At 47.4% G+C, this 27,994-nt stretch overlaps 2 protein-coding genes across 2 annotated transcripts; both read right to left on the reverse strand.

Moving 5' to 3' along the window:
• AUNIP (aurora kinase A and ninein interacting protein) lies at positions 1–23,390 on the reverse strand. The gene is made up of 4 exons (XM_050932268.1): positions 23,232–23,390; positions 4,463–4,601; positions 3,866–4,019; positions 1–1,246 (listed from the first exon to the last, which is right to left on the reverse strand). The coding sequence occupies exons 2-4, from the start codon at positions 4,553–4,555 to the stop codon at positions 222–224; spliced, it is 1,272 nt and encodes a 423-aa protein (XP_050788225.1). The 5' UTR covers positions 4,556–4,601; positions 23,232–23,390; the 3' UTR covers positions 1–221.
• On the reverse strand, positions 17,599–27,150 carry PAQR7 (progestin and adipoQ receptor family member 7). The gene is given in 3 exon segments (XM_050932267.1): positions 17,599–18,825; positions 18,827–18,905; positions 27,089–27,150. Coding segments are annotated over 2 exon segments (1,059 nt in total). The 5' UTR covers positions 18,863–18,905; positions 27,089–27,150; the 3' UTR covers positions 17,599–17,802.
• Between the last annotated feature and the right edge of the window lie 844 nt (positions 27,151–27,994).

Raw genomic sequence — 27,994 nt, forward strand, 5'->3', positions numbered from 1 at the left:
TATGTGCAAATAAAGACAATCCTGCATGCAGAGTAAGTAGCCTGTGGGTTTGGGTCTTTACCAGTCATAGCCAAAGGCTGTATATGCAGTGTTTACACTTACATATTCCCTGTATCTTTCTTAAAGAAAGTGATGCACTGTGTAGGCCTTAGGAGTTTTCATATACATCTAAAAAAGTCACTTTTATCATCCTCTTTACTCAGAAAAATATTACTACTGAATCAGTGTTTGATAATTCTATTTCCTTCTGAATCCTCTGTGAATAACAAATCATAGCATGACTCAGGCTCACTTAAGTTCACAGCTGTAGTAGATAAAGGAGTTCTGTCCTGTGCCCCTGAAGAATAAACCTTAAAGCAGCCTACAGAAGGTGAGCTAAGCACTCTATGGTCAAAGTTGGTTTTGTCCTGCAGATACTTTTTCTGCAAAGGTGATCTGATGCTCTCATAGAAGTGCTGGTGAGAAATGACTCTGTATCCCTCTGAATCCTGGGTAAACAACTGTGTGGTAGGACTACTCTTACCGGTCCCCTGCTCTTCTGCTGAACCAGCCATAGTGTGACAGTTTCTTGTCCAAAAGCCAGGAAAATTTTGACTACTGTCTCTCAAAAACTCTGCTTTAGTAGTTTGCCCCTGGGATACAGGCCAATTGGTCTGCTGGCCTTTGTTATCCTTGGGAACAGGACATACATTCTCAACCCCTGAGAAATCCATAAAAGAAATTCCACCGGGGGGCAGGTTTTTGCATCTCCTCCTACCTTTCATCAGGTGTTTAGGTTTGAGACCCACTCCAGTTCTCCCCCTCTTGCAGCACAAATGGCCCTCTTTCTCACCTATAAAGTAACTCATTCTCTTCCTTGAAATTCTCCCAGTGAATGAGTCAGCTGAACTCCTGTGAGATAGAACCCTATTTCCCTCTGAATCCTGGGTGAAGTTTATGGAGAAAAAGTCTTCTGTCTCATCAGCAGAGGTCCTTGCAAAGGCTGTGCACTCACTCCTGCTGTTAGACTGTGCTTGTGGGAAGGTATAGTTTGGCAGGGGAAGGGTCAAGCCTTGTGTGTTTTGTACAAGCAGCTGGCTACACTCCTGAATGTTGTCCTCTTGAGAGCTCAAGATTGGTGCCTGGGCTTCCTCTAACTTAGCAGCCTCGGAGTTCTTCATAGAGGAGGCAGCCAAGAAAGCCGAGCCCTTTCCTTTATTTGACATGAGAGAATGTGTCTTTAAGTTTTCTTCTTCATCCTTTTCACCTGGAAAAAAACAATATTTGAATAAAACACAGCTGATATGCAAACTCTTCAAACTCAAGATTAGCCACCACACAATTATGCCTCTCCCATGCTTGATTTAGACAACTCTACACTGTCCCCCACCCCTCCTTTAATTAATTTGACCAGATTCTCCCCTGTTTCACACTACCCTAATAGCTCTACCTTCTTGTAGAAATTAGTGAGACAGCTGGTCCAATGTGAAGCAAGAAGATGACAGTCAAGCAAGTTCTGCCTCCTATGAGGGAGAAGTGAAATTACATCTGAGCAGTTCCAAGCTCCCCTTGGTGCTCTGTCTCTTCTTCAGGCTTCCCCCAAAGAGTCAAATTCCATCTTCAGTAAAGCCATTCCACCTACCTTAAGTACCCCTTACACTTCCAATAGGATGTGCCTTTTAACACTTATGTAATGCCTCTGCTCTCCTCCCCTAAGGTGGCTGCAGTGATTTTGATGACACTGTATATTTGTGAAGTGCTCTACCAATGAACAGTGGAATAGAAATTAAGATTCTAATAAATCTTCCTCTGATACAAAGTGGTCTGATTGATTGCTGTTCAGTGATGAACTACTGGAAGATGCTTCACTTCTTTATAAATTAATGATGCACAAGGAATTGGAAAACTGAACTGTAAAATTTTCTAGACACCTCATCTCCTTGAAGGGAGCAAAGAAACAGAATAAGTCTTCTGCTTTTGAAACCATTTGAAATAGTGTAATTTCTAAATCCTACTCCAAGATTATAGCTTTTTCTCAATTTCAGAATCAAGAATTAATATTTACGCAATAGAAAACTGTGTAGAAATTACTGCAGGGAAATCTCTAAATCTTGCAATAGGAATCTATAGTGAATGAAAGAATAGTATCCTTCATACAGTAAACCCAGGGAGCAGGAAATAGCACAGTGCATAAGCAGAGGGTGAATGGCACTACTACAAGCCCTGCCCACTTGAGACAAATAAAATCAGACTCGCTCATGGTAGCGTGTACATGTGTTTAAAAAAATATCATTCAAGATTAGTAGGCTATGCTTCCCCCAAGGCCATTGTTGCGCTAACTCCAACAGCCAGAGTACACAAATGTAAAAAGCACTTATAAACTGAGCCATGGCTTTGCTCGCAGTCAGCATTTCTGAGCTGAAATACTGTGTTAGATAAAATTCAATGACACTAGATGGACCCAGTTGACCAAACCAATTAGAGATGTGTCCACAGTATGAATATACTCCTTCCCCTATCATCTCCTCTCAGCTTCAAGACTTCAGGGTTAACATGCTACCCTTCCCAACAAATGTCCTGATCCCATAGCCCTTCCACAGTATAATGGTCCTGTTTAAATTAATGGGAGTTTTGCACAAACAGTGCATTGTAGCATCAGTTCCAAATTTATAAAGACACATAGGATGCATTGGGCACCTAATTCTTTTAGGCTAATCCCAGCCTTTAACATTTGTAGGGAATACAATCTGAAAAACATGGGAACAGATCTGAATGGTCTTTGTTCATTTTGGGTCAGATTTGCCCATCCCATGCTATTTAGCCTGTGATTAATTTAGGCTACCTGACAGAAGCAATGCTGGAAAATGTCCAAACTCCTACCTGCACACCAGTAAAGGCATTCTCTGTCTCTGCCCATGGAAAATGCCTTGTAATGAGACTATGTGGATTTTCTGTCCTGTCAGGAATCAGGAAAGTGTGTGTGTGTGTGTGTGTGTATAATGTGTGTGTGTGTGACAAAGTTCCTCCTCTACCTTGGTGGGTCCTGCGCTTATTTGGCAGATTTACTCACCTCAGTGATCTTCCCCACAGTCTGAATCAACTTCTCCTGTGTCTGATCAGGAGTTGGGAGGTTTGGGGGGAACCCGGGCCCACCCTCTACTCCGGGTTCCAGCCCAGGGCCCTGTGGATTGCAGCTGTCTATAGTGTCTCCTGTAACGCTGCATGACAGCTAGAACTCCCTGGACTAATTCCCCAAGGCCTCCTCCAAACACCTTCTTTATCCTCACCACAGGACCTTCTTCCTGGTGTCTGATAACGCTTGTACTCCTTAGTCCTCCAGCAGCACACCCTCTCACTCTCTGCTCCTTGCGCCTCTTGCTCCCAGCTCCTCACACACATCTTCCTCTCCTCTGGCTCCCCCCTCCCTGACTGGAGTGAGCTCCTTTTTAAACCCAGGTGCTCTGATTAGCCTGCCTTGATTGGCTGCAGGTATTCTAATCAGACTGTCTGCCTTAATTGGTTCTAGCAGGTTCCTGACTACTCTAGTGCAGCCCCTGCTCTGGTCACTCAGGGAACAGAAAACTACTCACCCAGTGACCAGTATATTTGGCCTCTATCAGACTCCTGTACCCCACTGGCCTGGGTCTGTCACAATATATACACACACATACACACACACAGATTTGGTCAATCTTTCTGGCATACTCTGAGGAGGAAGACTACTCAGCCAGCAGGCCATAATTTTTAGCTAGGTTCTGTGACTATTAACCTGATCCTGAATAAGTAATATATGATGTAGCATGATACGATAATGTTTCACTCTAACTTCACCATATTAAAAAGTGTTTTGTGTGTGTATGTATGTGCAAAAATTGTTCTACCATACCTGTTGGTTGAATGCTGAAGAACGAAAAGATGGTAGTTTGCCTGGTGTATGGCTGGGAAAGTCTTGTCTGAGTAAAATTAACTGAAATATGACTATTATAGTTCCTCTCAAGAAGTGGACTTGGCATGTTTGAAGTTGGCTTGGATATGAGAGTCTGGGTGGGGAGAGAAGTGCTAGAGTGAATTTAACTTGTTAACAGTGACATAACTCCCCTCTCCTTGTTATTCCCTTTATCTCCTTTCATCTATAGTTGTACCACACTGCTTGAACAACCCTCTTTCCTCAAGAAGCCACAATTCCTACCTCTTCACCTTTAAATCCTTCCCTGCTTCTCTGCACTGCTAGTCTCTGTTAGGATACTCCCCACTTGCACATTTAAGACAATTCAATGATGGCTCATTTAAAAAAAAAAGGGGGGGGGAAGGTAAAAATGCTCTAGGCTTCTCCCTCTGCCAATCTCTCTTGTTCCCAAGCTATATCTCCTCACGTGAGCCCTCTAACTTGGATTGTAATCTCCTGAGGGCAGAGAACATTGTGTACTAGGTTTGTAGAGAGCTGTACAAAGCTATGGCGTCACAAATAGTATAGATTTATTACCTGTATTTTGCGCTTCTTTAACTTTGCAGTGTCCAGCCAGATGCCACAAGTCTCGAACTGCTCAGCAGTGCTTCTTTTTCTTACACATTTCATGGCTGATCCTTTTTCTGTATACAAATGATGAGGGACCTGCTGCAGCCTGAAATAACAAGGCAGGCTAGAGCATCACCAGCAGTGCCCTTGTATATGCTCTGTGTGAGGACAGGAACCATTTCCAGTGGGAGAGTGGGCAACAGGGATATGAAACTGACTCACTGTGAGACATTGGGCAAGTTATTTCATCCTTTGCATCTCATTGACCAAGGGATAAGTTGGTAACTGCTTGGAAAGCCCTTTGAGATCTACTGTGTAAGTGCCAAATAATTATAATGATGATGTGCTTTGTAACTAGCTGGTTGTAAAAACTCTTGTTGCTTCTCTTTCACACAGTTCTTAGCACAGGTGGATTTATAATTGCTGGAAACACTTGAGGTTATGGCTTCACTGCAGAATTAATAGGCGTTATCTACACGGGAGTTAGCCTAGCTTGAGTGAGAATGGCCACATGGTGGGTATGTATATATTGCAATAACTGGGATGTACCCAAGCTAGCTTTCATCGAGCTAGCTCAGGTCCCAGAGCAGCAAAACCATGGCAGCACTAGCTGTACAAACCTGCCCAGAAACCTAGGAAGTTACTTGGGGGTGATGGGGCTAGTCCACACTGAAGTTTATATTGTTTTTGCTTCACTGTTCCAGGACCCAAACTACCTAGCTCAGGTATGTCTGCTCAAGCTACAGTCACACTCCATACCCTATGAAGTAGCACAGAAGCTGCATGTCTGTACTTGTGCTGCATGCACTGTTGTGTTTTAACAGAGCTAGGGTGAATAGTCAATAGCTGATATGCAGGGAGGAGGTGAGACAAGGGGCTATGGCCCAGGGCTATGTGAGAGAAAGGAGCATAGGAAGGCTAATAAGGCTCCATCCGCAGCTCTTTAATGACCTGAAAATCAAAAAGGAATCCTACAAAAAGTGGAAACATGGACAAATTGCCACGGTGGGGTACAAAAAAAATAGCACAAGCATGTAGGGACACAATCAGAAAGGGGAAAGCACAAAAGGAGTTACATGTGCCAGGGCAAATAAAACCCAATAAGAGATTATTTAAATATATTAGGAGCAAGAGAAAAGATGAAGGTAAATGTATGTTCTCAACTGTGAGGGAAAGGAGAGCAAATAACTGATGACATCAAGAAGGCTGAGGTGTTTAATGCCTATTCTGCTTCAGTCTTCACTGGAAAGATTAAGGGTGAGCAGATACTCACAATTAATATTAACAAGGGGGAAGGACCATAAGCTAAAATAGGGAAAGAACAGGTTAAAGAATATTATATAAAGTCATATGTATTCAAGTTGACAGGGCCTGCTGAAATTCATCCTATGGTTCTTAAGAAACTAGATGAAGCAATCTCAGAACCGTTAGCAGTTATCTTTGAGAACTCATGGAGGATAGTTAAGGTCCCAGAAGACTGAAGAAGGGCAAAACAATCAATTTGTAAGTACCTAGAGGATAACAGTTATAAGGACTAGCCAGCATGGCTTTGTCAGGGAAAAAATGCCAAACCAATCTAATTTCCTTCTTTGACAGGTTTACTAGCCTAGTGGATGGGGGGGGGGAACTTTAGAGGAGAAATATCTTGATTTTAATAAGGTTTTTGACACAATCTCACATGACATTTTGATAAGCAAACTAGGGAAATGCAGTCTATATGTAATTACTATAAGGTGGGTGCACAACTGGTTGAAAGACCACATGCCGCACAGTTTTCAATGGTTCACTGTCAAACTGGGAGGACGTATCTCATGAGATCCCTCAGGGTTCAGTCCTGGGTCTAATAATAGTCAAGGTTTTCATTAACAACTGGGAAAATGAAGTAGAGGGCATGCTTATAAATTCTGCAGATGACATCAAGTTGGGAGATGTTGCAAGCACTTTGGAGGGCAGGATTCGAATTCAAAAGGACCTTGACAACATGGAGAAGTGACTGAATTCAACAAGATGAAATTCATAGATAAGTGCAATGTATTTTCCGTAGGAAGGAAAAATCAAATGTGCAATTACAAAAGGGGCAATAGCTGACCAAGGTCGTAGTACTGCTGAAAGGGAGGCTGGAGATTATGAGGACAGGGGTGGTAACTGTCCCACTCTATGCAGCGCTGGAGCACTGGACCCAATTCAGGGAACTGCACCATAGGAAAGCCGGGGAGTGAGTCCAGAGGAGCACAAACACGATAAAAAGGTTTAGAAACATGACCTATGAGGAAAGGTTAAAAAAACCTGGACACATTTAGGCTTGAGACTGAGGAGGGATGGGATAGCAGTTGTCACAGCTGGGAAGGGCTGTTATAAAGAGACTGATTGCTCTCAGCACCCTATGAAGGTAGAATAAGAGGTAATGGGCTTGCCAGGCAGCAAGGGAGATCTAGGTGAGCTGGTGGCAAAGCTCTTCAACTCCCAGGACAGATGCTAAGGGACGTGGGAGACTCCCCATCTCTGCAGATGTTCAAGAACAGGCTGGATAAGCCCCTTGCATGGTCTGCCCTGAGAGCCCACTGCTGCTTGCTCCCAGCCCTCCTCCATCCACTCCTCACCCCCAGCCTCCCAACCCACCTCCCCGCCCAGCCCTTCCTGAGCCCCCAGCCTCCCTTGCTCCCAGCCCTTCCTGAGCCCCTCTTCCCCCCCCCAGCCCTTCCTGAACCCCCCATTAAGCCTCCTGCCACTCCTCACCCCCAGCCCTTCCTGAACCCCCGAGCTAAGCCCCCAGCCTCCCTTGTTCCCAGTCTTCCTGAGCCCCCTTTCCCCATCATTCCTCCCCCCCAGCCCTTCCTGAACCTCCCTGCTGAGCCCCAGCCACTCCTCACCCCCAGGCCTTCTGGAACCCCCCCACTGAGCCCCCAGCCTCCCTTGTTCCCCCTGCTCTGAGCCCCCATCCACTCCTCACATCCAGCCTCCCAACCCACCTCCCCCTAGCCCTTCCTGCACCCCCCAGCTGAGCCCCCAGCCTTCCTGACTCCTCTGTCCAAGCATCATTCCTCCCCCCAGCCCTTCCTGAGCCCCCAGCCTCCCTTGTTCCCAGCCCTGCCTGAGCCCCCTTGCTCTGAGCCCCCATCCACTCCTCACCCCCAGCCTCCCTTGTTCCCAGCCTTCCTGAGCCCCCCTTTTCCCATCACTACTCCCCCCAGCCCTTCCTGAACCCCCTTGCTGAGCCCCCAGCCTCCCTTGTTCCCAGCCCTTCCTGAGCCCCCCTGCTCTGAGCCCCCATCCACTCCTCACCCCCAGCCTCCCAACCCACCTCCCCCAGCCCTTCCTGAACCCCCTTGCTGAGCCCCCAGCCTCCCTTGTTCCCAGCCCTTCCTGAGCCCCCCTGCTCTGAGCCCCCATCCACTCCTCACCCCCAGCCTCCCAACCCACCTCCCCCAGCCCTTCCTGAACCCCCCAGCTGAGCCCCCAGCCTCCCTTGCTTCCAGCCCTTCCTCAGCCCCCCTTCCCTCCAGCCCTTCCTGACCCCCCCAGTTAAGACACCAGCCTCCCTTGTTCCAAGCCTTCCTGAGCCCCCCTTTCCCCATCATTCCTCCCCCCAGCCCTTCCTGAACCCCCCTGCTGAGCCCCCATCCACTCCTCACCCCCAGGCCTTCTGGAACCCCCCCCCACTGAGCCCCCAGCCTCCCTTGTTCCCCCTGCTCTGAGCCCCCATCCACTCCTCATATCCAGCCCCCTAACCCACCTCACCTCAGCCCTTCCTGCACCCCCTGCTGAGCCCCCAGCCACTCCTCCCCCCCAGGCCTTATTGAACCCCCTTGCTGAGCCCCCAGCCACACCTCACTCCCAGCCTCCCAACCCCCAGCCCTTCCTGAGCCCCCCTGCTCTGAGCCCCTATCCACTCCTCACCCCCAGCCTCCCCCCAGCCCTTCCTGCACCGCCAGCTAACCCCCAGCCTCCCTGGCCCCCCTTTCCCCCATCATTCCTCCCCCCCAGCCCTTCCTGCACCCCCCGAGCCCCCGGCCTCCCAACCCGCCTCACCCCGCACCAGCTCTCACCCAGCCACCACAGGCGGGACCAACGAACTCTCCCGCCTCTTCCCCACAACCGGCACGGCGGGCGGGGGCTGGCCGGCAGAGGGGCCAATCACAGCGGCCGGCTACGCCCCGCCCCTGCCCCGCGCGGCCGCAGCTGGGGGCGGGGTTAGACTCGGCTCTCCGCGCGCGCCCGGCGCCCCGGTCCCTCATTGGGCGCTGCGGAGAGAGGCGTCCCCGGGACCCTCCCCGTTGTGGCGACGTCCAAAGCACTCCCCCTAGTGGTAGAGCCATGCGTAGTCAATAGTCATGCGGGGCGCGGTGTACCTCAGGCCGCATGTGTTTGTACAGCGCCCAGCACCGGAGCTGGACCATGCTTGGGGGGGGAGGGCTCCATGCACCCCCCACACACACACACACACACTATGCATAGGCACTAATTCTTTGCTGAGGAGGGAGGAGGGTGGCGCTCAGAATGGGTGTTTGTACAGCACCTAACACAGAGGGGTCGTGTGCACGCCCACACTATGAGCAGTAAATAATTACAGGGTGGGGCGGCTTTCAGGCAGCTGTAGCCAGTGGTGCCAGGTCCTGCCCTGGGAGCAGTTGGAAGGAGAAGGGGTGGTGGCCCAGGCGGCAGCTGCGTTTTTGCAGTAAGCTCCCAGAGGGCTCGGCCAGGACCGCTGTAGGGGAGGAGGCAGATGGGGCGGCAGGACGGAGCAAGGCGTAGCCTGGGGGGGGGGGCACCAAGGCTGTAGCATGGTAGTGCCCAGCCCCCCCCCTCAGTATGGCGTGCCACACACACACACACACACACACACACACACACACACACTGTGCTAGGTGCTGTACAAAGACACCCATTCTGCCTGAGTTCCATCCTGCTCCCGCCTCACCATATAATTATTTACTATGCCTATGTGGTGGTGCTCAGGCCCCTCTATGCATGGCCCAGCCTTCCCCTTGTGCTATACCAGGGATCAGCAACCTTTCAGAAGTGGTGTGCTGACTCTAATTTAAGGTTTTGCGTGCCAGTAATACACTTTAACGTTTTAAGAAGGTCTTTTTCTCTAAGTCTATAATATATAACTAAACTATTGTTGTATGTAAAGTAACTAAGGTTTTTTAAATGTTTAAGATGCTTCATTTAAAATTAAATTAAAATGAAGAGCCCCCCCCCCCCCCCCCCGGACTGGTGGCCAGGACCCAGGCAGTATGAGTGCCACCGAAAATCAGTTCACCATAGGTTGCCTACCTGTGCTATACAGACGCACCTGTACCTCCTGAGCTCCACCCCTTCCCCATCCTAGCATCATTTAGTACTCATAGCATGGTCGTGCACAGGCCCTAAGCATGGCTCAGCTCTGCCTTGTGCTACATGCTGTACAAATGCACTCCTCCTGAGATCTGCCCCCCCCCCCCCCAATGTGTCATTACCCAGCTTGGCCCAGGACCCCATTGAGCTAGGAGCTATACAAATAATGGCAGGATTGACTAGAGTTTAGCTGCACCCACATGGCCGGACTGTGGCACAGCCATCATCAGGCCTTTGAGGGGATACGGGGGGGAGGGTCTACAACACCCACTAGGTTTGCATCTGCTTTTACTCACTCCATTTAACAAAGGTTACTTTCACCCCACAGCAGAGGGTGATGAAACCCCCACATCTTACTTGTTAAAGCGTTCGGTAAGGCAGACGGTGATGCACATGCTTTATGCCTCAGGGTGAGTTTCTTTTCTGCATGATGGGCTAGCTCTGGGACAAATGGCTCCTATTTATTGTTACAAACGGGCAACAGACCAAGCCAAGCCCATCGCTGCATAAAGACGGGAGGGAGTGATTTCTCAATTGCTCTGCAGATTGGGTAAGAGGAGAACCTTTGTAAACTAGGTGTTAAAAACTAGCATCCTACTCCTGAAGAATGTTCCATCAGGGTGGAGCTGTGCTCCTGTGTAACCCAATTATCCTCTACTGCGGGGGTGGGGGGGGCATCATGTTCAGGGTAGAAATTTTTTCTTAAAGCTACTTGATTTTTAAAAAAGTTTGTCAAAAACATTGCATCTAAAAACGCAAATAAAGTGACAGTGTAAAGGGGAAGTTTTGTCATATGTTTACGATTAATGGCCTTGACGTTTTTGTACTCAGCCTATTGCAGCAAGAGACCAGATCCTCTAAACAAACACCCAGTACTAACCTGATTAGATCTAATGCAAACCCACTCAGCTGTTGTTTCTGCCATTGGATGAAACACAAGTGCTGTTTAGCATATGACGCAGCAAATTGGAATCTAACCTGGTAGACTGAGAGAGCGAGACAAGATGATGAGGCCCTATCTTTTGTTGGACCAATGTGTGTTAGTGAAAGAGACACGCTTTTGAGCGCCACACAGAGCTCTTCTTCAGGTCTGGGCAAGGTAATCAGAGTGTCTCCCAGTCTCTTTCCCATATGTGAACAAGAGCTCTGCAGACCTTAAAAGCGTGTCGCTTTCATCAACAGAATTTGGTCCAACAAAAGATACTACCTCAGGCACCTTGCATCGCTCATGTTCTGGGACTACCAACATGGCTATAACTACACTACAAACATGATAGATCAAGACAATTGCAAAAGAAACAAAGTTGAATTGCACAAGCTTTTTATTTTGTGCTCACCCCATATAACACAGGAGCGCCCAAACACCGACTGAGGGATACCCACATAAATGCTATGTGCCGTTACTGGGGCTTTGATTCCAGCCTGTCCTGATTCCCTTATGCTGCTCTGGAGCTGGCACAGCAAAGTAGGGGATATTTGACAATAGAGTTTGGTTATTTGAACTGATACCTTTGCCAAACCTTATGGCTTGCCAGTTTTCACACCTCCTGAGCATGCCGGATATTACATGTTTGTAATATGGTCACTGCTGAGGACACTATGGAAGCTGTAATGTCATGCTGCTGAGTGCTGCCCTTGCGATAACAGAAAAGCACGTTCATGTAGCTGCAGTGATTAAAAACATGGACGAGCTTCCCACCTTGTTCTGGTAACAAAACCTGTTTGCCAGACTACTACCACCATCGTACTAGCTGGTGACCGCTCCCCACCTCTTGGGCCTTCAGCCAACCACCTCTATTGCCTTCCCTTCCTTAATAGGCCATCCAGTCCCCACCGTGCTCTAGAGCTGGTGTGATACCTGCGAACGACCCCTGGCCAGATACAGCGAACAATAAAGCGGAGGGTGGGTGGTGAGAAGGCACTGGGACCAAGCACAGAGGCTTGAAGATAGTGAAGCAGTTGACCATGAGGCAAAGAGAGGCTGATTAACCAATGGTAACGTTTGCAGTACTAGTGTTACTGGCAACCATTAGTGGGAACCACCAAGCTATGCCCCTGGGAGGAGAGGGCTACAGGCATCGTTATAAAGCAACACCTACCCCATTGCCCTAAGTCTGTGGAGGCATTTACCCCACTAAAGCCCAAGTCATCAACATTATTCTGTATCAACAAGCCGCACGCCACTTTTACAACAGCCACAAGGCCCTAACAAATGGCACAGCTGCTCAGACAGCCTCCGTAGCAATCTTGAAGCATAATCCCATAGTTACCAACCTCTGTTATCCCAAAACCTGAGCTAAAGGTTGGACCTTGCTCTGCACTCGGAAGGTAAACTCAGGCGCAGATGAACTGATCAGGCGGGGGAGGGCTCCAAAGTCAAGGACTCTTCACTGAAAATGCTTTGAACCCAGCAACTCCCCTCCAGCCTGGATCCAGACCTAGGGGCTGTTAACAGAAGCACCATGACCGAGCTCAGCGACAGGCTGAACTTGACCCAGTCAATGGGAGTTGTGGGCGTGCAGAACGGCACTGGCTCAGGCCATTAGGTACCACACAGGGCTTTACAGATGGCCACCTAAGACAGCAGAGGCAAGTGGTGCTAGCAAGGCAACTGAGCCTCAGTAGTGTAACTTGTCACTCTTATTTTTACTCTTGCCTCCTTCGGGGATTAAAAAAACCCCAAAGTTAACATGCAGTTCCTTGGGCCAAAGATGCGATGCATGCGTAAGAGAAGCAGGAAGGAATGGCCTGCAGTATAAACAATGATGCGCCAGTAACATCTGCTCTGAGACGTACCAGCTGGAGCAAGGGGGCTGAATCCACAGAGCGTTTTGGCAGCAGAAGAGCCTGATCGCACACGGAGGCTGCAGACAGATCAGGACAGGAGAGGCATCATCGCCTCAAAGGACAAGGAGAAGCTTAGGATCCATGGAAGTGTTTAACTGAACCTCATGACCTGGGAACATCCCACACCAAAGCGCAGACCCAAATACCCTCAACATTTAGGGGATAGTTGAAACCTGCACTCACATCTGGGCTTGAATTTTACATGTTCCCCCACCTTTATACCTAGCCCAAACATGCCCAAACTAGGAGGCTGTTTGAAATCTGGCTCCTAATTTTTATGGGCCTATTTCCAGTTGCAACAGGCCTGAAGATAAACTGCACAAGCTTTGCTGTACTGCACTCAGTCCTGCTCCTCCTGGGACTGCTTGGCCCTTCAACACAATGAAACCAATCCCATATGCTGCCCTGTCTGAGGCAAGCAGCAAACATGTTGCAAGTGAGAAGATATAGTCCCCATCAGAGGAGGCACCGGCCTGCCTGTGGTGCTGCAGCAGGTCTTACAGTGGAAGCTCAGAGCATTAGAGACATTGCTCACACTTGTCAGATCTTGTTCTTCTTGTTGCGCTAACATCTCCTCTGTGGCTGAACAATTAACTCCTACAAGGAGGCGTTCAGCAACACAAACTCTGCTGCCAGCAAGCACATGTGCAACTAAACAAAGATCCATCTCAGCCCTGCTCCTGTCAGTAGAGGTTTGGCCGGAGGTGTGGCAGCAGGATCAGACTCCCAGGGCTTCTTTCAAAGCCCACCAGGCTATTGTCTACCTCTAGGCATTCCCTTCCCTGAGTCTTTCCAAGGTGACAAGTAGCCCAAGTGTTTGCAAATTAGTTAAATAATTGTCAAGGAAGCAAAGCTTTTAAATATGTCAAGGAGTGATCTCTGGTGAAGCACAAATCTTTCCTGACCATCGGTGCTAGGCCCTACCTTTCACCCCAAACCAGGCAGCTCCAGTCGGGGGACATCACCACAGCTTGGGCTGATAATCCACATTGCCTGATCTAGTCTATTCATATGACATATTAAATATTTTAATAGTTTAAACAAACTAGAGATTGGTCCAAACCAAAGCTCATCCAGACTTTGAGACTGGTCCCTATTGCTGTCACAAGTTGAATCAAAATCCTAGATCCAAACACACCCAAACATTGGAGAAGTTCAGAGCCGGATCCTTCCTCATGTTTGGGAGGCACATGGGTGTTAGTTTGTTGCCATTCTAAAATCTTTGGGGCAGTGAAATCCTGGATCCCCAAATAAAGTAAAGATAAACTAGAATTCAAACTACATCCTAAGGCTTTTTGTGTATCAATAGAGGAATAAAATATTTACATTCAGAAAACACCACCTACCAAGAGGACAAGCTTTAAGGGGAACTGAAGTCAACTGGCTTGCTCAAACTCTGCATTGTTCATGCTGGTGTGAAACTCCCTCACTTCAGGATTTTAGGACCAGAGAGGAACCCTTCAAGTGGGTTGTGGGGGACACAGAGCTGGTGAAGCCACGCCTCTCCCACTTGAAAGGAGAGGGAGAGGAGAGAGGCACTGACGCCTGTTAATTATATGATTCTCTAATCATTTTTAACATTTACACAGTGTCTTTCATCTTCAAAGCACTTTACACACATTAAACCGCCATAAGAGTTTAGCATCTGAGCCAGAAAAGTCCATTGGGAGCTGCAAGGGCTCAGCACCTCCCAGGATCTGCTCCCGGCTCCTTCCTTAGGTAAAAGTGGCAGAACAGAAATGCACTAATCAAATAACTTTAAATATGTGGGTTGTGCATCTTAAAGTCAGTTGGTCCGGTGAGCACAGCTATGCTTTTTTACAAAGCTGTCTCATTAGCCATTAGAGCTCGCCAATGAAATCTGTGTAGCTTTACGAACTATGCATATGGCCAGTGCATTTTAAAGCTATTTAAAATACTGTCTACTTGCCAGAACTTGAATTAAGCCCTGAGAGGTCTGTGATTCCTTCTGCAGCCCTAATTACGCAAACCAGATCAGGCAGCTGGATTCTTTACATTGCAATAGGTGCCAGCCCTTGGAAATGACAGCGTTCTGACACCACTTTTCAATGACTGCTCTTAAAAATGGTTTCAGGTAAACCTTAGACAGGGCAGAACATTTGTTTTTTACCCTGGTTATTGAAAACCATCTTCAGGAGCAGCTGAAGTAACCAGGTTCCTGAAACCCTTTCAGACTGGACAGAGTGAGAAAGCAATTTCAGGACTTGGTCGATTTCGTCACTGTGGACAAGGTCTTAGTCTAGATCAATGAGGGCAGCAGAGGAAAGAGAAACCGGGGGAAGGAGGGAATGGAATGAGCTCAGGTCCTGGCAGGAACTGGAACCAATTAAGTCTAGATTTAAATCAGTTGTTTTAAACTTTTCTGTTCACCCCACCTCCCCAGCTGCCCTTCCCACCTCCCAGGCCAGAATCTTGGATCATCTTTACCTCGGCTTTCTTTCTCCTCCATAGCCTTCTTGCTCAATCTCAATCACTGCTTTGTCACTAACATCAGCCCTTTTTCATTCACCTGAATCCCCCTGCCTTTGAACACAATCATCTTCACCTCACTAGTCTGTCCCAAAAGCTGCTGCTGAAGTCATCTTCCTGCCCTCCACCACACTCCAGCTGCTTCAGCTCAGCCCCCACCCCCACCTTGAATCTTTCCCATCCCATGACACATTGAATCTAGGCTCCTTGTACTCACCAATCTCGCCCCTCACCTATCTCTCACTGCTCGCATGTCCCCTTCTTTCTGCTCCTTTTCCCACCTGCAGATTCACCTCTGCATTCATGCGCCCCCTGTGCCTGGGACACACTCTGGCTATGTTTACAGAAGTGTCTCTCTTTACCACTGTTGCCAATGCTGGTGTAGCGACAGTGGTGGCAGCTGTAGTATAGACTCACCGCCAGTGTTTTTATCACCCAAATCAGGTCTGCAAGCCACAGTGGTTAAAACACCAGTGTTTCATTTACAGTAGCACTCACATTATTGCTACCTGCAATGGAACTGCACCAGTGGTAGCAACAGAAGGAATTTTTAGGGGTACAGGGCCAGTATAGACAAAGCTTCCCTCTTCTCAGCGGCCTACTGGCCTCTTTTCTCCTTCAGATCCCACTTAGAAACTCATTTCTTCCAGCTATCCTTCCTCCCTTCTCCTCTTCATCATTATTGATAACTTCCTCCCCTCTCTAGACAGGGCCTTGTCTTCAGTGTATCTTGTCTTATTTAGATAATAAGGGCAGGCCACATGTCTTTCACTGTGTGTAAAGTGCCATGTAAAGTTACTGTGCTATATAAAGTGACCTGAACAGAAAAAAAATGTTTGTCTTGTCCCCTCGTTTGCTTCCCTGCAACATGTAAAGACAAGCTGGACTTGTTTTTTCTGTCTTAATTTCCGCCCAAGAAATATCAGGAATGTCAGAGCTGGCCACTCCTGCTTTTACTAGAAGACTCAGGGCTTGTCTACATCAGAAAGTTGCAGCGCTGGTGAGGGAGTTACAGCGCTGCAACTTAGGAGGTGTACACATCTGCAGGGCACCACCAGCGCTGCAACTCCGTTTGCAGCGCTGGCCGTACTCCCGTTTTGTCTCGGGTGTAGAGGATCCAGCGCTGGTGATCCAGCGCTGGTAATCAAGTATAGTCACTTACCAGCGCTTTTCTTGACCTCCGTGGAATAAGCAGGTATCCCAGCATACCTGAGGAAGCCTCTGGTAATCAAGCTGGTCTCCTTCCCCGGCTTGCTCTCGCGTTCCCTGAACCCCGAGCAAGCAGGTCTCCTTCCCTGAGGTTTGCTGGGTGGTTCCGGGAAGGCGAGAGCAAACCGGGGAAGGAGACCAGCTTCGCCGCGGTTTGCTCTCGCGTTCCGAGAACCACCCTGCAAACCGCAGGGAAGGAGACCTGCTTGCTCGGGGGTTCGGCGAACGCGAGAGCAAACCGGGGAAGGAGACCAGCTTCGTCGCGGTTTGCTCTCGCGTTCCGCGAACCACCCTGCAAACCGCAGGGAAGGAGACCTGCTTGTTCGGGGAACGCGAGAGCAAACCGCGGCGAAGCTGGTCTCCTTCCCCGGTTTGCTCTCGCGTTCGCCGAACCCCCGAGCAAGCAGGTCTCCTTCCCTGCGGTTTGCAGGGTGGTTCGCGGAACGCGAGAGCAAACCGGGGAAGGAGACCAGCTTCGCCGCGGTTTGCTCTCGCGTTCCCCGAACAAGCAGGTCTCCTTCCCTGCGGTTTGCAGGGTGGTTCGCGGAACGCGAGAGCAAACCGCGGCGAAGCTGGTCTCCTTCCCCGGTTTGCTCTCGCCTTCCCCAAAACCCCTTGAAGCCGCCCAACAGCGCTGCAGTGTGGCCACATCTAACACCACTTGCAGCGCTGGTTGCTGTAAGTGTGGCCACTCTGCAGCGCTGGCCCTATACAGCTGTACTAATACAGCTGTAACAACCAGCGCTGCAAAATTTTAGATGTAGACATGGCCTCAGGGTATGGCTACACTTGAAACTTCAAAGCAAGTGCGAATGTGATCGCAGCACCAGCACTGGGAGAGAGCTCTCCCAGCGCTGCACGTGCTCCACATCCTCATGGGGTTTAGCTTGCCGCGCTGGGAGCACCGCTTCCAGCGCTGCGGCACTATTTATACTGGCGCTTTACAGCGCTGTATCTTGCAGCGCTCGGGGGGGGGTGTTTTTCACACCCCTGAGCGAGAAAGTTGCAGCGCTGTAAAGCACCAATGTAGCCAAGGCCTCACTGAGGATCCCAGCTGTGCAAGTCATCTCAGCCCGTAGATGTCAGGGCAGCCGGATTCATATTTAGCAAAGAGAGCGTTGCTCCCAGCTCTTCATTGAGGCCTTTTAAAGACAGGACCTGAAGTTCTAAGGCAGAATATAAGCAGAAAAAGAAAATGTTTTAACCCTTATACACACATACAGCTTTCCAGGTCTTCTTTATACATCACAAAAAACCCCAAAGAGCACAAACTCCCAGTATTTTCCCTTTGCAGATCACTTAACAGTAGCACATTTCCAAGCATTCCATCACTCTTTACACTGCAGTCGACAGCCAGATTGTTATGGTGGCATCCCCTCAAGCAGCCAGGATGGGAGAAATCAGGAGCATTCCCTCCACAGCTTTCATTCTCCTTTGCAGTTCAGTTTGCACTTCACTTTGCTGGTCATGTAAGCGGCAGTGAGGAGGCAGCAGGCTACGGTGAAGAAGCACAGGGCGGAGAAATTGTGAGTCTGGTCACCGTGCAGACTGGTGTAAATCTCTCTCCTTGATTCATAGTCCAGAGCCACTGCCTGCACCTGGGCCAGGGTGCACAGCACCAGAAACACGTGGAAGATCTGATGCCCCTGCCCAAAGAAGTGACATTTCCCAGGAAACCATTTCTCTGGATAAGGGTAAGAGAAGAAAAAAGCACTGATAAGGAAAAACAGCACCTGGCATTTATGGTATAAAAGGGCTGGATCTGCCTGCTTGGAGGGCTGAGCTGTATAGAGCCGGTGAATTACTGGGCTAATATCTAGAGCATATGCCAGGCCCAAGGGCATTTCCTGACACAGCCTGCTCAGATGGCGAGGAAGCTGGTGGTATCTATATTTAGCATAACAGGAACCTGCACAGGATAACCACGCTAGCAAAACAGCCCCCGGCATGTAAAACCCCATGATCCTTGCATGCCAATCTGGCTCGATGGCATAGTAGTAATGCACCAAGGCACTGCTGTACTGGTAAATGGCTACTCCCACATAGTCCATGAAAAAGAAGCTGTAATGCCAGAACTCCGATTTGGCCTGGAGGAGGTGAGCCAAGGTGCTGAAGGTTGGGTAGGTGATAGAAGCAATGACAATGATGAACAGGGGATGGGCATGAGGATCGCTCACAAAATCCACCGTTTGGGAAAGCCGCCGGAACCTCAGCAGCAGGATCAGAGCAGCCACGAGGTGAGTCCAGACGTTGACAGCTTCGTTGTGCTGCTGGAAAAGCGTTAAGAAGTAATACTTCCAGGTCTGGTTGACGGGTCTGTAGCCGGTGTGAATGTAGGGTTTCCAGAAGACCTTAGGCACATCTGAGGTGCTCACGGTGCAGGGAGACGAGGGGAACGCCATTTCCAGCAGCCTGGGGACCTGCCAAAGCTGCTGCACGTTAATGAAACAGGCGGGTAAGTTTTTCTGGGACAATGGTTGCCATGACAAGGAGACCTGTACACTCAATTGCTGCCAAGGAATCAAACCTTCATGAAGAGAAGAAAGGGAAATTTAGTCTGGTTTCAAAAGCAGCATTATATAGGACTTCAACATGTAGGATTGAGAGAGAGAGAGAGAGAGAGAGAGAGAGAGTGTGTGTGTGTGTGTGTGTGTGTGTGTGTGTGTGTGTGTGTGTGTGTGTGTGTGTGTGTGTGTGTGTGTGTGTGTGTGTGTGTGTGTGTGTGTGTGTGTGTGTGTGTGAAATCCTAGCAGATCTGCTTATCAGAGATAATGTTCTCCTGACATTTACAAGTAAGAATGAAAAGTAGCATGGAGGGGTTTTTTTGTTTGGCTTTAAACACTATTATTTGTATTACAGCAGGGCCTAGAGTCCACAAGCAAGTCTGACCCCATTGCGCCAGGTGCTGTAGAAATATGCAATGAATGACAGTTCCTGCTCCTAAGAGCTTAGAAAGCAAAAACGGCAAGACATAACAGGAGGAGGAGATAAGTGAGTGAGAGGGGGTTAGGAAGATGGGATAATGCCTACATATAGTAGGTGGTGCCCAATTCTTAGCAAGTGATCACAAATCTTCACCTGCTTAGCCAGTAGCAGGTTGTGATAGCCCAAGCCCCAACATCCTGGACAAACTTGTAACTCAATTAGTTACATTCCACCACCCAACCCCCCTGCCTCCAAATGGGATTCAGCATCCCCCTTCACTCCCTGTCCTAAATGCTTGCATAGTGATGCTGTGAGTGGTTAAACAGCTGGTGTGTTCCACCTCAGAGGGGGCTGCATTTTAGAGTCGGTAAAGTGTTCTAAGTCTTAGCTGCTTTTTGCAGCTCTTAATTTTCCATATGGCCTTATAAAAACACTAGTTACAAAACACAGATAATCTAAACACATCATTTAGCTTCTCTTACACATTCTGTGGGAGCAAACTGTTATGTAGTTGCAGTCTACTCAGAAACTACTGTCCCTGAGGAGACAAAAACCAGACTTCTTGGCTCCTTTTACCGCATTCACTTCATTGGAAGCGTATTAAGAAGACCCTCTTCTAGGCTAGGCCGTTTTTTAAAAAAATGTGTCTACTCCAACTCAACTTGCTAAAGCCCTGTTTAAACACAAAGTTCAAACTCCATTCCAGGCCCAGTGCAACTGGGCGCTTTAGATTAACTCTTACATTTCAGACATGAAACCATTGGAACAGCTCAGGATACATCTATACTGTGGTAAGAAACTCACAGCACCGAGTCTCATAGCCCAGTAGGGTTGTCAACTTTGGTTGGATGCATTCCTAGAGTTTTCATCACGACATGAGCTTTAATTAAAGATTAATCTTTAATGCCTGGCGACTCCAGGACAACCCGGGAGGGTTGGCAACCCTAAGCCCAGGTCAGCTGACTAGGTCTTGTGGCGCTAAAAATTGCAGTATAGACATTTGGGCTCACGCTGGACCCTGGGCTCTAAGACCCTCCTCATTCTTGGGGGGTCTCAGAGCCTAGGCTCCAGCCTGAGCCTGAACATCTACACTGCGATTTTATAGCTCTGCAGCCTGAGCCCTGGAAGCCCAAGTCAGCTGACCTCGACCAACTGTGGTCATGACACAGGTCTTTTGACACAGGGTAAATGTACCCTTAGACAAGGTTGGGGCATTATTTATTATTAATTATTATTACTGACCTTCTATCATTACCTCTACAAACGAAATCGATACATGGCCCCCCCATGCTGATATCTGAAGATGAACCACACGCATTCAGACAAAAACATTGCTTACTGCTCAGCTTCTACACTGCATCTCTTTCTTCCACTGTCTGTCCAGAAGATTATTTAGATTGTAAAATCCTTGAGGCAGGGACTGTTATTCTAGGTTTGTTCAGCAATTAGCACAATGAGATCCAACTCTGTCCAAATATGACAGAACAAGGAGCAATGGTCTCAAGTTGCAGTGGGGGAGGTCGAGGTTGGATATTAGGAAAAACTTTTTCGCTAGGAGGGTGATGAAGCACTGGAATGGGTTATCTAGGGAGATGGTGGATCTCCTTCCTTAGAGGTTTTTAAGGTCAGGCTTGACAAAGCCCTGGCTGGGATTATTTAGTTGGGGGGTTGGTCCTGCTTTGAGCAAGGGGTTGGACTAGATCTCTCCTAAGGTCCCTTCCAACCCTGATATTCTATGATTTTATGATTCTTGGTTGGGCCCATTAGACCCCACTGTAATACTGAAAAAATAAACTTGGGGACAAAATAATATTTCCTAGTCTTTGCAGCTCTGATTAGTGCAGAAATCACATTGTATAAAATAATTCCAGGGTTCGAGACAGAAAACTCTTGGGGAGCTTTGGTAAAAAACTCAAGCCTTGTCTGCACTGAGAATATGTCCTGATTCCAGCCGTCAGTGTAGCTGCACACCAGTGCAAACCCCAGGTGGAGACAAGGAAAGCTACAATTTGCATGGGTATTGCTTACCCAGCTCCAAGCTATATTGGTGGATGGGTGGTTCATCAATTGCTGGAATCGATGCACAGGAAAGGAATTCCCTGTGAAGCTAAAGCCCCACTTTGCTACATTTTAGGAGACACTTCTCCAGGATCTACAAGGCAATACAGAAATATTTATCTGAAGCAGTGGTAGTGCTTGCTAGACATAAGCAGTCTAAGTATTTGCTTAGGTTCCCCAGCAGCTCAAGGGCTCCCCGATCTAGTATTACACCCAAAGTACCATTCATCTTATTTAACGTGGACTTGTTAACACAAGTGTGTTAGTATGTGTTGTGTTGGTATATTTTTTTGTTTGTGGAAACAATGCACTTACTATTTTTTAGTGGGGGCGGTGAGAAGGACCCAAAAATATTCCTGTAAGTTAGCATCACCTCTGATTCAGAGCCTTAACAGTAGCAAGGCAATATTTCATTCACTCTCTGACCTTCCATGTGGCCAAACAAAACAGAAGATAGGAAACTGATAGCAGCTTAAATCAGGCAGCCCCAAGACTGGTTTGAGCAGCGCTTTCACTAGTGAACTTTTTACAACATAGTGGGAGCGAAGAAATAATAAGGGCCCTGTATAGGAAAATATGAGTCCCATTTACACTCTTAATCAAGAATACCTACAGATCTAACTAGATTGCAACAGTGCTGCACCAAATACCCAGGTCACCTCCAAGCGTGCAATAGTGCCATAAACTAACTCTCCCACGATGTATCCCTGACGCATATTGAGTAGCACTTACACCGGTAGTCCAATAGAGTGCTACTTAATGTAAAGCTTGCAGCATCTGGCCCTCAATCTTTACAGGCTTGTGTATACACATGTAAACATCCTGTTAAAAGCACAAATAAAAGTGGGTTTATTTTAAATGTCAGTCACTATGTGGTTTCTTTTAAACTGGGGCAGGATCAGCAAAACTCATTTCATTTGCTGGCTTAAACTCAGTGTGCCCTGTAGGGATCAATTTCACCTCAACTGAATTTTTATCTTATTTCTCAAAGTTCTGAAAAACTTGTATCTGACAGGCAGAAACTGATCCAACCAGAGCTGTGATTTTTTTTGTAATTGGTGTTGAGGACTGTAGGGAAGGGATAGCTCAGTGGTTTGAGCATTGGCCTGCTAAACCCAGGGCTGTGAGTTCAGCCCTTCAGGGGACCACTTAGGGATCTGGGGCAAATCAGTACTTGGTCCTGCCTAGTGAAGGCAGGGGGCTGGACTTGATAACCTTTCAGGGTCTGCTCCTGTGAGATAGGTATATCTCTAAAATTTATGTACAAAGGGATAAATTGTGCCAGTGTAAATCCAGCACAGCTCCACTAAAGTCAATGGGCATTCAGCCAAAGTACTGAGAGCAAACTCTACTTACCCCATATACCAGGCTTCCTTTATGTGCCATATATTTGGGGCCTCCAAAAGGCTCAGGGGACTGGGGTTTCTGAGAATTTCCTAATATTAGGATCTATAGGATTAGGGTCTGCCCAGGGGTATGCAGTGCCAGGGCTCCCCAGCAGTATCCAGGTACCCCTGAGAGATCTCTAGCTATTGGGGTTTCCACACAGGGTACCTCATTTTCTAGTACCCTAAGGTTTTAAGAAGTGGGGTCCCCTACAGTAGATTCCTATGATGAAGGATGCCTCATGGTGTGCCCTATAGCTCCCATAAAGGCTCTCGGGATCTCAGGGGTTTGTAGTGTTCGGGAGGTACCCAGCATACTGGCTCCCCAAGCAAACAAGGTGCTGGGGTCTCAGAGGTGCCCAGCACAAGGCTACTCCTAGTTCTCAGGGGTCCCCAGTACCGTGCGCTCCTGGCACTGCCCCGAGATCCCAGCCCCGACCACCCTCCCTACACAGCTCAGTCCCTGCCTTGCCCCGTTCAGGTACCTGCGAAGCTCGAATTCCCCCGGCCCGTGTCCGAAGCTCCTGCCTCCGCCCCGCCCTAGTCCCAGTGGCACCACGTAGAGAGAGGGGAAGGAAGGGGCTCCCCAGTCCGCCAGGGCCGCTCCTCTGCAGCGGCCGCCTCTCCACGCAGACCCGCCTCATCTGCTTCCCTTCCCCACCCATCGCGCCGGGAGGCCTGTGCCTCCTACAAGCCAGGGGACCAAGCCGCTGCAGCGAGGCAGCTGCGCCCTCTGGAGGCCGTAGAGACCTGAAGCTAGGGCAGCTGGGCGGGTGAGATGCCCCTGCGGGGGGCGAAATGGGGCTGTAAAGAGGGGGAGATGCCAGGAGCAGAGGGTGGCAGGAGAGGGCTGCGGGGAAGAGCCGCCCCCAGCTCTCCCTTTTCCTGCTCGGACAACTAATTGCCCTAAGAAATTATTTTAAAACCAGCAGTTTTCATCCCAGCCTCAGGGTCTAGATCTGCCTTGATCAGGCATGGGGGAAAAGGAGCGTTTCTAGACGTCAGAGTATTTAAATATTGCAGGATGGGGACGGGATTTAAGATCCTTGAACCCTTCCCCTCTGCCCATGGCTAGCAGCCCCAGCAGCCTGTATTTTCTCCTTGAAAACGAAGTGACCATTGCATTATTACTGACACCTCTTTGTTGTCAAACAGGCAGCTTCCAAAATCTAGTGAGGGGCACTTGCCTGCCACATGAACACACACTTCTCCCACCCTCTCCAATGGCAACCCCCGCCTGGATCCTTCTCAAAACCTTGGCAATCTCCCACCTTTCCCAGCCCAGATGAGCTATCACATTACAGCGGTGGCTTTTCTGGAACCCAGTATGTTGCAGCAAACTCTTTTCACGGGGTTTTTAAATATTAATTAAAATGTATGACCATTGTCTTTACATGGCGTTCAACATCCAATCACACTGGTGTAGCTTCGGATCAAGATTTAAATAGGTGCACTCCCAGGGACACTTGCCTTTCTGCACCGGTTCCTCAATAAAATATAATTCTAAGGTGTGAGCCTTAGCACTTTCCTGCAAATTCCCTGCTGTTTTCATGGCACAGCAATATTTGCATCCATGTTACCAGGCACTCCTCTATAAAACAGGGTTAGTAATATCACACAAGTGGGTTATGAAGTTTCACTCATTAATGTCAGTAAAGAAACTTCAGGTGACATAAGAGTTGACAAAGGTTTTGTCTATTGTTTGGTCTTCTGATTCTTCATGGTGTGGTGTCAGTTTTATCAAACAGGCGTCAGGGATCAGCAGAATATCAGACTGCTGTATCTCTGATCTGAATTCATCCTCAAATGGCCTCTCACCTCTCCCTATTTCAGACATTTCACCTTGACACCCCACCTGTTTCTGCCATGAAAAACACTTTAGTAGGACTATTAACATTTGTCAGTATCTGTGAGATCAGAGTGTTAGAAGTGCCCAGTGCATCCGGGTACCATTAAAAACCATTAATGAAACAAAAGACCTTCAAAATAGACTCAGGTATGGAGGATGTGAGAAGTGACCCACAGAGAATCTTTAAAAATTTGGCTTGTGAATCTTTTTTTACTTCTTATTGATGGATAAACAGCTGAGTTTTTGTTTTTTGACTTTGGAAATATCAGAAATGTCAAGTCTGGTCTTCTCTGGTGTTGTCAAAAAATTTATTGGATGCCTCAGAGAATGTGTATTTTACACTGAAACACCTTAACTTACCTTGAAGGGTTGGGAATGTTCCTTTAACAAAGACATCCTTTCTCCAAAATGTATATTAGTTAAACAGGTTAAATAGTTAAAGAGGTGTTACCCTTGAAAAAAATGTTTTAAAAGTATGATTAAAAATTCCCTCCCTTCTCATTTGCTCAGCTTTCATTCTCTGGACTTATAATTTCACCAGATCTCCAATCATACTACATCCATCCAGTGCAGATGGAACCTGGATTTCTATTTCTATTAGGAAAAAACTCCTAGATCTTCTTTATACACCATAAAGAGCAAAACAAGGTACAGCCCCCTTTTTTCCCCCTTCACAAGTCATCTTTAACATCATTTAAAATTCAGTCAAAAGCCAGCCTAGACAGGTAATTCTTACCTGCCAAATGCAGACTCTGGAGCAGTAGCTCTCAAGCTTTCCAGACTACTGTACCCCTTCAGCAATCTGATTTGTCTTACATACCCGCAAGTTTTGCCTCACTTAAAAACTACTTGCTTACAAAATCAGACATAAAAATACAAGTGCACACAGCACAGTTACTGAAAAATTGCTGACTTTCTAATTTTTACCATATAATCAAAATACATCAGTTGGAATATAAATATTGTACTTACATTTCAGTGTATAGAGCAGTATAAACAAGGCATTGTATTAAATTTTAGTTTGTACTGACTTTGCGCCAGTGCTTTTTATAAACTAGGCAAATATCTAGATGAGTTGATGTACCCCCGGAAGACCTCTGTGTATCCCCAGGGGTACACATAACCCTGGTTGAGAACCACTGCTCTAGGGGAACGGCCAAAGAAAAGGTTCCCGCAATATCCTCAATTATGAATACTCAGCCATCTGTCCTGGAGAAGTAGGAACAATAGCAAGTATGTCAAATACATTTATAAAGGAGCATAGATCTTTCCAACTGGGTTGCAGACCATTTGGGGCATAGCTAGAGCCCCTGTGTAATCCATGATTTGGTGGCTATGGAATTCACCCCTTGATGCATAATTTTGCTAAAGAATCTGAGCTTGCATTTTTAAAAAAATGATCTTTGTAGCACTCATTATTGCAAACATAACGCTGAAAACCTGAACAGAATAAGGCTTATCTAAACAGGGAAGTAGCTATTCTGTACTACCTCCCCATGTGGATGCTTATTCTGCAGTGTCTTTATACAGTTTAGCTTAAACCACTTTGGGAGTACAATAAGCTGAATATGCAAAAAGTCACTGTGTGGAATAAGAGTGTACACACTGGGAACTAGTGTAGAATAACTATCATGTTTTAAATTCACACCCTAACTTATTTTGCAATAGCTTCTCAGTATAGACAAGCCCTAGGCCTGTATCAATGCAGTGACGTCTTCCAGAGTCTTCGGACAACTTGTATCAATATCTGAAAGAGGTGAACTGGCCTGTTCATCTGAAATGAGTTAACTCTAAAACCTAAAGATGACATTTTAAATCCCAACACGGTTAACTATTTCACAGATTGCTGTAGCAAAAACATCCAGCTAATGCAGTGGTTCTCAAACTTCTGTACTGGTGACCCTTTCACGTACCAAGCCTCTGAGTGTGACTTCCCCCTTACAAATGAATACTTTTAAATATATTTAACACCATTATAAATGCTGGTGGCATAGCAGGATTTGGGGTGGAGGCTGACAGCTTGCGACCCCTCATGTAATAACCTCACGACCCCCTGAGGAGTTCCAACCCTCAGTCCGAGAACCCCTGGTCTAATGTATTTATTCTACAATCCTAAATTGTCATCCATACCAGTGAAGGGGTCAACCCCAAATGTCCCCCATCCACATGTCTAGCTTCCCCTAACAATTTCTATGATGTAATTGGATATTATCAATGCAAAAATCTGTGGTATATTGAAAACTAAAATACGAGAGGGCAGCATAAAACAAACAACATGGGAGCTTATAATTATGGCTATATTAATTTTCATAGTTACTCCAATAAAAAATGTATCACAGCCTTTTCCCACTTCTCAAGCCACAATTCTTCTAATACAGACCCAAGGATTATTATATAGCTTTGTAGTTTCATAGGTGCTAAGGCCAGAAGAGAGCATTAAATCATCTAGCATGACCTCCTGTATACTACACACAATTAATTTTCAGTTATTACCTGTAATAAGCCCAGTAACTTGGGTTTGGCTAAAGCATATCTTGCAGACAGGCATCATCTTGAGCTGAAGACATAAAGAGATGGAGAATCCACTCTCCCTTGGTAATTGGCTCCACTGGTCAGTCACCGTCACTGTGAAAAAGCATGCCTTATTTCTAACTTGAATTTGTCTCTTAAAGCCTGGTGCTCTTTACAGGCTGGCTGGCCAGCCTTTCACTTTTTCTCTGATGTCTTCTCCCTTTATTTCTCTCCCCTCATCTTATCTGTTCCATCCCCTCTCTCTCTGTACTCCATTACTTCACTTTCCCCCTCGCTTGCTGTGTCATCCTCTCAATTCCTTGGTGTCTCATGTTTTAATTCCCTCCTCAAATTCCTTTATTACCCTTCTTTAAAGGCCCCTTTCTTCCACCAGTCTCCTCAAGATGGAATGAAACTAATTCAGCCATATCCCCCTTGTGTTGTTCCTTTTGGATATAACAGGATCAGGGTTAGGTGTGACCAGATCTTTAGAGATGGCTCCAGGCCCCACCTGGCAACCTACTACAGGACATAATGTTGAGGTTTTAGTTGGCGGTGCTCCTCACAGCATCGTTCTAGGCTGCTGACAAGGTGGCGCTTTTTCCCTAGCTGAGACAAAAATCAGTGTGATGAGTACTTTGGGATCCTCTGACTTCTTCTCCCCCCCCCCCGCCCCAAAAGAGTGGTGTAAATGCAGCATAGTGTATATCATGAGAGATACGCTAGGCTTGTAGCTGCCAGATCTAGAGTTCATTTCTAATTGGCACTACTACATGATCTCAGATAAGTCACTTTGCCTCTGCTTCCGTCCTGTCCCCTCTTGTATTCTTAAGTTTTTTCCCTCCCCATTGATGGAGTAGCACCCCACAATACCTGGGCTAAATATGC

The sequence above is a fragment of the Gopherus flavomarginatus genome, chromosome 22, assembly GCF_025201925.1.
Source record: "Gopherus flavomarginatus isolate rGopFla2 chromosome 22, rGopFla2.mat.asm, whole genome shotgun sequence".
NCBI classification, from domain to species: Eukaryota; Metazoa; Chordata; order Testudines; family Testudinidae; genus Gopherus; species Gopherus flavomarginatus.